The sequence below is a fragment of the Salvelinus alpinus genome, chromosome 8 (assembly GCF_045679555.1).
Source record: "Salvelinus alpinus chromosome 8, SLU_Salpinus.1, whole genome shotgun sequence".
Classification (NCBI taxonomy): Eukaryota; Metazoa; Chordata; class Actinopteri; order Salmoniformes; family Salmonidae; genus Salvelinus; species Salvelinus alpinus.
The window spans coordinates 63,546,286-63,555,202 of NC_092093.1; the positions used below are offsets into that span (position 1 = coordinate 63,546,286).

The following is an 8,917-nucleotide window of genomic DNA, read 5'->3' on the forward strand; positions in this document are numbered from 1 at the left end:
ATAATTAGTATTGCCTAATAACCCATCAACAATGATAACAATGATAATTGAGGACCGCTGACCACTGAATGCACGTTTTTAAACCTGCTCTTTTAAGATCACTTATGCACTTTGCACTGTTTTAACGTTCATTCATTGTTATGCTTTGTGTGTTTTTGTGTCTGTTGTTTAACTAACTATATGTATGCCGCTCCCTTGGCCAGGGCTCACTTGAAAAGGAGATGTAAATCTCAATGTGACTTCTCCGGTTAAATTAAATATGTATATACTGTATATATTTATTTTTTATCTTTTATTTAACCAGGTAGGCCAGTTGAGAACAAGTTCTCATTTACAACTGCGACCTGGCCAAGATAGAGCAAAGCAGAAGTTTGGACATACCTACTCGTTCAAGGGTTTATCTATATTTGTACTATTTTCTACATTGTAGAATAATAGTGAAGACATCAGAACTATGAAATAACACATGAATGCCAATAGTGTGCAAAGCTGTCGTCAAGGCAAAGAGTAGCTACTTTGAAGAATCTCAAATATAAAATATATTTTTACACTTTTTTGCTTACTACATGATTCCATATGTGTTATTTCATAGTTTTAATGTCTTCACTATTATTCTACAATGTAGAAAATAGTAAAAATATAGATAAACCCTTGAATGAGTAGGTGTGTCCAAACTTTTGACTGGTACACACACACACATTTATATATATTTCCAAATTAACAACAACCATGATGAACTAATAAGAATAAATATTGTTGTTGTTGTATTATCCTATTTATGTGTAATTAAAAACGAGAATTATTGAAGTAAAATGTTGGTTAATGGATTAGAGAAAAACCAAGTGGAATTCAAAGAACAAGTTTTACAGAACCTGAGGAGTGTCACGAAAACAGTAGATATTTATTTCTTTCACAAACAAAGCCGTTTCTGATAGAAGCAGGTATATACATGTCAAAAATGACTAGACACGATAAAAAGTGCTTACCCATGGCGACAGCCATAGCTTATGTAAACATGGCCAACACTGAGTAACGACCAAATGCAAACGACAATTAAAATCAAATCTATTCTGAGTGAAGAAATTACGGCACCATAAATCAAACTATGAGAGACAATGTGAACTAACGACTGCAAATCAGCTTAATGCCAAATCGAAAGGATTAAGCAACAAATATACTATCTACATTATGGGATTTTGAAGTACCATTTTGTGGGCCTAATAATATGTAGACTATATTTTAGGGAAAAATCATTGACATGAGAAGAGTAATTTGAACACTAGAAGAATATTTATTTCACCTTTATTTAACCAGGTAGGCAAGTTGAGAACAAGTTCTCATTTACAATTGCGACCTGGCCAAGATAAAGCAAAGCAGTTCGACACATACAACAACACAGAGTTACACATGGAGTAAAACAAGCATACAGTCAATAATACAGTAGAAAAATAAGTCTATATACAATGTGAGCAAATGAGGTGAGATAAGGGAGGTAAAGGCAAAAAAAAAGGCCATGGTGGCGAAGTAAATACAATATAGCAAGTAAAACACTGGAATGGTAGATTTGCAGTGGAAGAATGTGCAAAGTAGAGATAGAAATAATGGGGTGCAAAGGAGCAAAATAAATAAATACAGTAGGGGGAGAGGTAGTTGTTTGGGCTAAATTATAGATTGGCTATGTACAGGTGCAGTAATCTGTGAGCTGCTCTGACAGCTGGTGCTTAAAGCTAGTGAGGGAGATAAGTGTTTCCACTTCCATAGATTTTTGTAGTTCATTCCAGTCATTGGCAGCAGAGAACTGGAAGGAGAGGCGGCCAAAGGAAGAATTGGTTTTGGGGGTGACCAGAGAGATATACCTGCTGGAGCGCGTGCTACAGGTGGGTGATGCTATGGTGACCAGCGAGCTGAGATAAGGGGGGACTTTACCTACCAGGGTCTTGTAGATGACCTGGAGCCAGTGGGTTTGGCGACGAGTATGAAGCGAGGGCCAGCCAACGAGAGCGTACAGGTCGCAGTGGTGGGTAGTATATGGGACTTTGGTGACAAAACAGATGGCACTGTGATAGACTGCATCCAATTTATTGAGTAGGGTATTGGAGGCTATTTTGTAAATGACATCGCCGAAGTCGAGGATCGGTAGGATAGTCAGTTTTACAAGGGTATGTTTGGCAGCATGAGTGAAGGATGCTTTGTTGCGAAATAGGAAGCCAATTCTAGATTTAACTTTGGATTGGAGATGTTTGATGTGAGTCTGGAAGGAGAGTTTACAGTCTAACCAGACACCTAGGTATTTGTAGTTGTCCACATATTCTAAGTCAGAACCGTCCAGAGTAGTGATGTTGGGCGGGCGGGCAGGTGCAGGCAGCGATCGGTTGAAGAGCATGCATTTCGTTTTACTTGTATTTAAGAGAAATTGGAGGCCACGGAAGGAGAGTTGTATGGCATTGAAGCTCGTCTGGAGGGTTGTTAACATAACACACAACAACAATATATTCACCAGGACCAAGAGTTTTTCTTAACAAGCTGACCAGGCAAATCTCCCTGGGCTTTATAATTCTAACGTTAGATAAGGCCCAGTTTGTTCGCTTTGTTATGTTTTTTTCCCCATCAATAGCACAAGGGACATGACTGCAAAAACATCTCTGCTGTATTACAACTCGAACGTCAAAGGCCCTGAGTAAATGCGGATATCACACGTCACCTGCTGGATTAAAAGGCACATTACATCTGTGGAAAACAACTCCAGCCAATCAACCCTGGGTATACCACTGTAGAACATGTGGGCGTGACTTGAATACAACTCCAGCCAATCAACCCTGGGTATACCACTGTAGAACATGTGGGTGTGACTTGAATACAACTCCAGCCAATCAACCCTGGGTATACCACTGTAGAACATGTGGGCGTGACTTGAATACAACTCCAGCCAATCAACCCTGAGTATACCACTGCAGAACATGTGGGTGTGACTTGGATACAACCCCAGCCAATCAACCCTGGGTATACCACTGCAGAACATGTGGGCGTGACTTGCATACAACCCCAGCCAGTCAACCCTGGGTAATACCACTGCAGAACATGTGGATGTGACTTGGATACAACCCCAGCCAGTCAACCCTGGGTATACCACTGTAGAACATGTGGGCGTGACTTGGATACAACCCCAGCCAGTCAACCCTGGGTATACCACTGCAGAACATGTGGGCGTGACTTGGATACAACCCCAGCCAGTCAACCCTGGGTATACCACTGTAGAACATGTGGGCGTGACTTGGATACAACCCCAGCCAGTCAACCCTGGGTATACCACTGCAGAACATGTGGGCGTGACTTGGATACAACCCCAGCCAGTCAACCCTGGGTATACCACTGTAGAACATGTGGGCGTGACTTGGATACAACCCCAGCCAGTCAACCCTGGGTATACCACTGTAGAACATGTGGGCGTGACTTGGATAACCTGAGCTAATTTACTCTCTGTGTTTGATATCTCAAGAGATAATACAAGGCGGAAACTTGCACTTGGCTCAAGACTTGGTTCTAATACTATGCCATCATACTACGCCCACTCCAATTTGCATACCACCCCAACAGATCCACAGATGATACAGTCTCTATTGCACTCCACACTTCCCTTTCCCACCTGGACAAAAGGAACACCTATGTGAGAATGCTATTCATTGACTACAGCTCAGTGTTCAACAGCATTGTGCCCTCAAAGCTCATCAATAAGCTAAGGACCCTGGGACTAAACACCTCCCTCTGCAACTGGATCCTGGACTTCCTGAAGGGCCAACCCCAGGTGGTAAGGGTAGGTAACAACACATCCGCCACGCTGATCTTCAACACAGGGGCACCACAACCTCTCCCTCAATGTGATCAAGACAAAGGAGATGGTTGTGGACTACAGGAAAAAGAGGACAGAGCATGCCCCCATTCTCATCGACGGGGCTGCAGTGGAGCAGGTTGAGAGCTTCAAGTTCCTTGGCGTCCACATCCCCAACAAACTAACATGGTCCAAGCGCACCATGACAGTCATGAAGCGGCCACGACATAACCTATTCCCCTTCAGGAGACTGAAAAGATTTGGCATGGGTTATCAGATCCTCAAAAGGTTGTACAGCTGCACCATCGAGAGCATCCTAACTGGTTGCATCACTGCCTGATATGGCAACTGCTCGTCCTCCGAACGCAAGGCACTACAGAGAGTAGTGCGAGCGGCCCAGTACATCACTGGGGCCAAGCTTCCTGCCATCCAGGACCTCTTAATCAGGCGGTGTCAGAGGAAGGCCCTAAAAATTGTCAAAGACTTCAGCCACCCAAGGCATAGACTGCTCTCTCTGCTACCACACGGAAAGTGGTAACAGAGTGCCAAGTCTAGGTCCAAGAGGCTTCTAAACAGCTTCTACCCCCAAGCCATAAGACTCCTGAACATCTAGTCAAATGGCTACCCAGACTATTTGCATTTCCCCCCTCCCCACACCACTGCCACTCTCTGTTGTCATCTATGCACAGTCACTTTAATTAACATGTACATGTAGGTAGAGGGAGACACTCAAGTTTTTTAGTGCTATATCTCTTGACACATTGATGAAAATAATCATGGCCTCTAAACCTTCAAGCTGCATACTGGACCCTATTCCAACTAAACTACTGAAAGAGCTGCTTCCTGTGCTTGGCCCTCCTATGTTGAACATAATAAATGGCTCTCTATCCACCGGATGTGTACCAAACTCACTAAAAGTGGCAGTAATAAAGCTTCTTGAAAAAGCCAAACCTTGAACCAGAAAATATAAAAAACTATCGGCCTATATCGAATCTCCCATCTCTCTCAAAAATGTTAGAAAAAGCTGTTGCGCTGCAACTCACTGCCTTCCTGAAGACAAACAATGTATACGAAACGCTTCAGTCTGGTTTTAGACTCCATCATAGCACCGAGACTGCACTTATGAAGGTGGTAAATTACCTTTTAATGGCGTCAGACCGAGGCTCTGCATCTGTCCTCGTGCTACTAGACCTTAGTGCTGCTTTTGATACCATCGATCACCACATTCTTTTGGAGAGATTAGAAACCCAAATTGGTCTACACGGACAAGTTCTGGCCTGGTTTAGATCTTATCTGTCGGAAAGATATCAGTTTGTCTCTGTGGATGGTTTGTCCTCTGACAAATCAACTGTAAATGTCGGTGTTCCTCAAGGTTCCGTTTTAGGACCACTACTGTTTTCACTATATATTTTACCTCTTGGGGATGTTATTCGGAAACATAATGTTAACTTTAACTGCTATGCGGATGACACACACCTGTACATTTCGATGAAACATAGTGAAACGCTAAAATTGCCCTCCCTGGAAGCCTGTGTTTCAGACATAAGGAAGTGGATGGCTGCAAATGTTCTACTTTTAAACTCGGACAAAACAGAGATCCTTGTTCTAGGTCCCAAGAAACAAAGAGATCTTCTGTTGAATCTGACAATTAATCTTGATGGTTGTACAGTCGTCTCAAATAAAACTGTGAAGGACCTCGGCGTTACTCTGGACCCTGATCTCTCTTTTGACGAACATATCAAGACTGTTTCAAGGACAGCTTTTTTCCATCTACGTAACATTGCAAAAATCAGAAACTTTCTGTCCAAAAATGATGCAGAAAAATTATTCCATGCTTGTCACTTCTAGGTTAGACTACTGCAGTGCTCTACTTTCCGGCTACCCTGATAAAGCACTAAATAAACTTCAGTTAGTGCTAAACACGGCTGCTAGAATCTTGACTAGAACCCCAAAAATTGATCATATTACTCCAGTGCTAGCCTCTCTACACTGGCTTCCTGTTAAGGCAAGGGCTGATTTCAAGGTTTTACTGCTAACCTACAAAGCATTACATGGGCTTGCTCCTACCTATCTTTCCGATTTGGTCCTGCCGTACATACCTACACGTACGCTACGGTGCCGTGGCAGAGATCATGTGGGCTATACTCTGCCTTTTCTCAGGATGGTAAGTTGGTGGTTGAAGATATCCCTCTAGTGGTGTGGGGGCTGTGCTTTGGCAAAGTAGGTGGGGTTATATCCTGCCTGTTTGGCCCTGTCCGGGGGTATCGTTGGATGGGGCCACAGTGTCTCCCGACCCCTCCTGTCTCAGCCTCCAATATTTATGCTGGAGGCTGAGACAGCTCCCCCCCGTGTATTTTGTTATTTTTTACTGCTGCTCTTTAATTACCTGTTACTTTTATTTACTCTTATTCTTATCCATATTTTTTGAAACTACATTGTTGGTTAAGAGCTTGTAAGTAAGCATTTCACTGTAAGGTCTACTACACCTGTTGTATTCGGCGCATGTGACTAATAAAATTTGATTTGATCATGTCAGTTTACAGATCGTACCAGCAAGATTCACAATGAAATAACAGAGCTGAGTGCAAGATGGGAATAAGTGTGTCAAAATTGAAAATAAGAATAGGAAAGACACGACCTCCAGTTAAAAGATCAGTAGAAACAAATGCAATTTAATCAGTTATGCTTGTCACAAACTGACAACATCAACCCCAATCTTTCTCACATTCTCAGACAATACATTCTTTCCAGTCATTCAATGGTTATGTATGTCTTTCCAGTCATTCAATGGTTATGTATGTCTTTCCAGTCATTCAATGGTTATGTATGTCTTTCCAGTCATTCAATGGTTATGTATGTCTTCGAGGGAGAAAACCTCCTCTGGTAATGCCGTTACAGCACTCCCTACAAGGTTATGATGTCAGTGGCTCCTCCCACTGGGAGTGTCTTTGACAGGTGCGCGCTGGTTTGATTGATAGGTGTGGCCTATGGAGTGAGAACTGGCCCTGAAATGGGCGTGGTCTGATGAGGAGGAGGAGCTACTATCGGCGGAGAGAGCGGTCTCTACAAGAGGAAGGGACATTAGATGGGGAGTGTTCTTTAGAATGGGGACTGTGTGTTTTGTGACCAGGGACACTTTTATCCCGGTGTTTCTTGTCTCTATGGCTGTATCTGTCATCGTCTCCAACCCCTCTGTATTTGTAGCCGTCTCTGTGGCACTTGTTGCTGTCTTTGTCTCTTTTGTGTGCATCTTTGAGACTATGTTCTCTGCTGTCCCTATGACTGTCTTCGTCCCTGTGTCGTCTGTGACTGTCTCTGTGGTCTGTGGATGGGGTCCTGCTGTGCCTCCTACACTCTGATGTCTGTTCTCCTGAGTGGCCAGTAGGGCGGCGCTGTGGGATGGTGGTGCGCAGTGTGTTGAGCAGGAAACGCTTGTTGGTGCTGCGCAGTGGACATTTCATCCTGGAAGACAGTTGAACCAAAATTAACATTTCAAATCCAGCAAGGCCTTCAATATGAGCCATTATCTTTGATATGCATCTGTCTTGGTCTGTCACAACTTGCCATGTGTCAAGTACATTCTGCATTGAACGCCAAACACCCATAACAGATGGTTTACCAGATCCTTTCCTAACGTATGCCACTCACCAGCCTGCTGGACCCATAGTTTCTGCTCGCACCCGAGCCCTACTGGTCTCCTTCAGCAGCTCCTCCACTGCACGTCTACATGGCACACGGAGAGAGTGACAGAGAGAGTTGGGGTGCAAGAGAGGGAGATATTGATTAACATATAAGTAGGAGGAAATAGGGAGAATAGAGAAAGAGACAGAAAGAGCATAAAAGTGAAGGAAAACAGCAGGATAAAAAGCAGAGAAAGAAGGCACTATGCCAGTCTAAGATAGTCAGTCACAGAGCTAGAGGCACATGTCATGTGTGTCCTGGGTTGACCTGCTGAGTCAGTGGGATCAACCGTTACAGCTGCCCTTTGACCACGGATCAACTGTTACAGCTGCCCTTTGACCACGGATCAACCGTTACAGCTGCCCTTTGACCACGGATCAACTGTTACAGCTGCCCTTTGACCACGGATCAACCGTTACAGCTGCCCTTTGACCACGGATCAACCGTTACAGCTGCCCTTTGACCACGGATCAACCGTTACAGCTGCCCTTTGACCACGGATCAACTGTTACAGCTGCCCTTTGACCACAGATCAACTGTTACAGCTGCCCTTTGACCACGGATCAACTGTTACAGCTGCCCTTTGACCACAGATCCCAGAAAAGTGTGCACAGGAAATACAGAATCTCTCATACACATTTTATTTTAATGTCAATGGTGCACACAGACATCAATCTCTATTCTTCCTTTTTTCCACACACACACACACACACACACACACACACACACTTTACAGCAGCTGCGACTCAAAAATATCCTCAACTTGTTTAGCTGGCATACAGTACCCTACTGAATCTCGACAACAATTCAGTCTCTATGCGAGTTATCTAGATAGTCATGCAACAAATAATTGAAACATAGCTAGCTAATCATTGACACGCATAGTAAGCTACCTAATAGCTAAGCTGGTGAACAATTAACTAGCTATTTTAATAGCATAATAAATCGCATTGACCTAGCTACTTGACTAACGCTACTGGCTGACGTTCCTTAGCTAACGTTAGCTCCCCCTTCAAAACACCCCAGAAATTCACATCAAGCAAGAAATACCAGTCTGGCAATAGGATAGATTATAACATACTTCTCCAATTCGCCATCATCTGCCATAGTGTAATGATCAATGTAAAATAATCAAAAGATATTTCAAATCAATACTGCCAATGCTAGCTAACGTTTATTTCTGAATATGTATGTTTACTTCTCCTCCATGGGGGCCTTCCGGCAGGGACCCGCATGGCTACTGTCCTTAGCAGTGCCTTACGTAATATCGAATTGAATACGTAAAAAACAGATAGCATTGCTTAACAACAAACAAATTATGTTTCAATGTTGTACAACAGTATGTATGTAGTCTAATATTGAAAATAAATGTCATAATGATACTCTTTAGTAGTTAGTTTCGAACAGGCA

At 43.2% G+C, this 8,917-nt stretch overlaps 1 protein-coding gene across 1 annotated transcript; it reads right to left on the reverse strand.

Moving 5' to 3' along the window:
• Nucleotides 1–6,470: 6,470 nt before the first annotated feature.
• On the reverse strand, nucleotides 6,471–8,752 carry LOC139583448 (protein POLR1D). The gene is made up of 3 exons (XM_071414544.1): nucleotides 8,589–8,752; nucleotides 7,475–7,549; nucleotides 6,471–7,288 (listed from the first exon to the last, which is right to left on the reverse strand). The coding sequence occupies exons 1-3, from the start codon at nucleotides 8,612–8,614 to the stop codon at nucleotides 6,868–6,870; spliced, it is 522 nt and encodes a 173-aa protein (XP_071270645.1). The 5' UTR covers nucleotides 8,615–8,752; the 3' UTR covers nucleotides 6,471–6,867.
• Nucleotides 8,753–8,917: the final 165 nt, after the last annotated feature.

Coding starts and splice junctions, on each gene's coding strand:
- LOC139583448 (XM_071414544.1), bottom strand. CDS start 8,614: ATGGCAGATGATGGCGAATTGGAGAA. Junction 7,550..8,588: donor GATGATGGCGAATTGGAGAA/GTATGTTATAAT, acceptor TGTGCCATGTAG/ACGTGCAGTGGAGGAGCTGC. Junction 7,289..7,474: donor ACTATGGGTCCAGCAGGCTG/GTGAGTGGCATA, acceptor ACTGTCTTCCAG/GATGAAATGTCCACTGCGCA.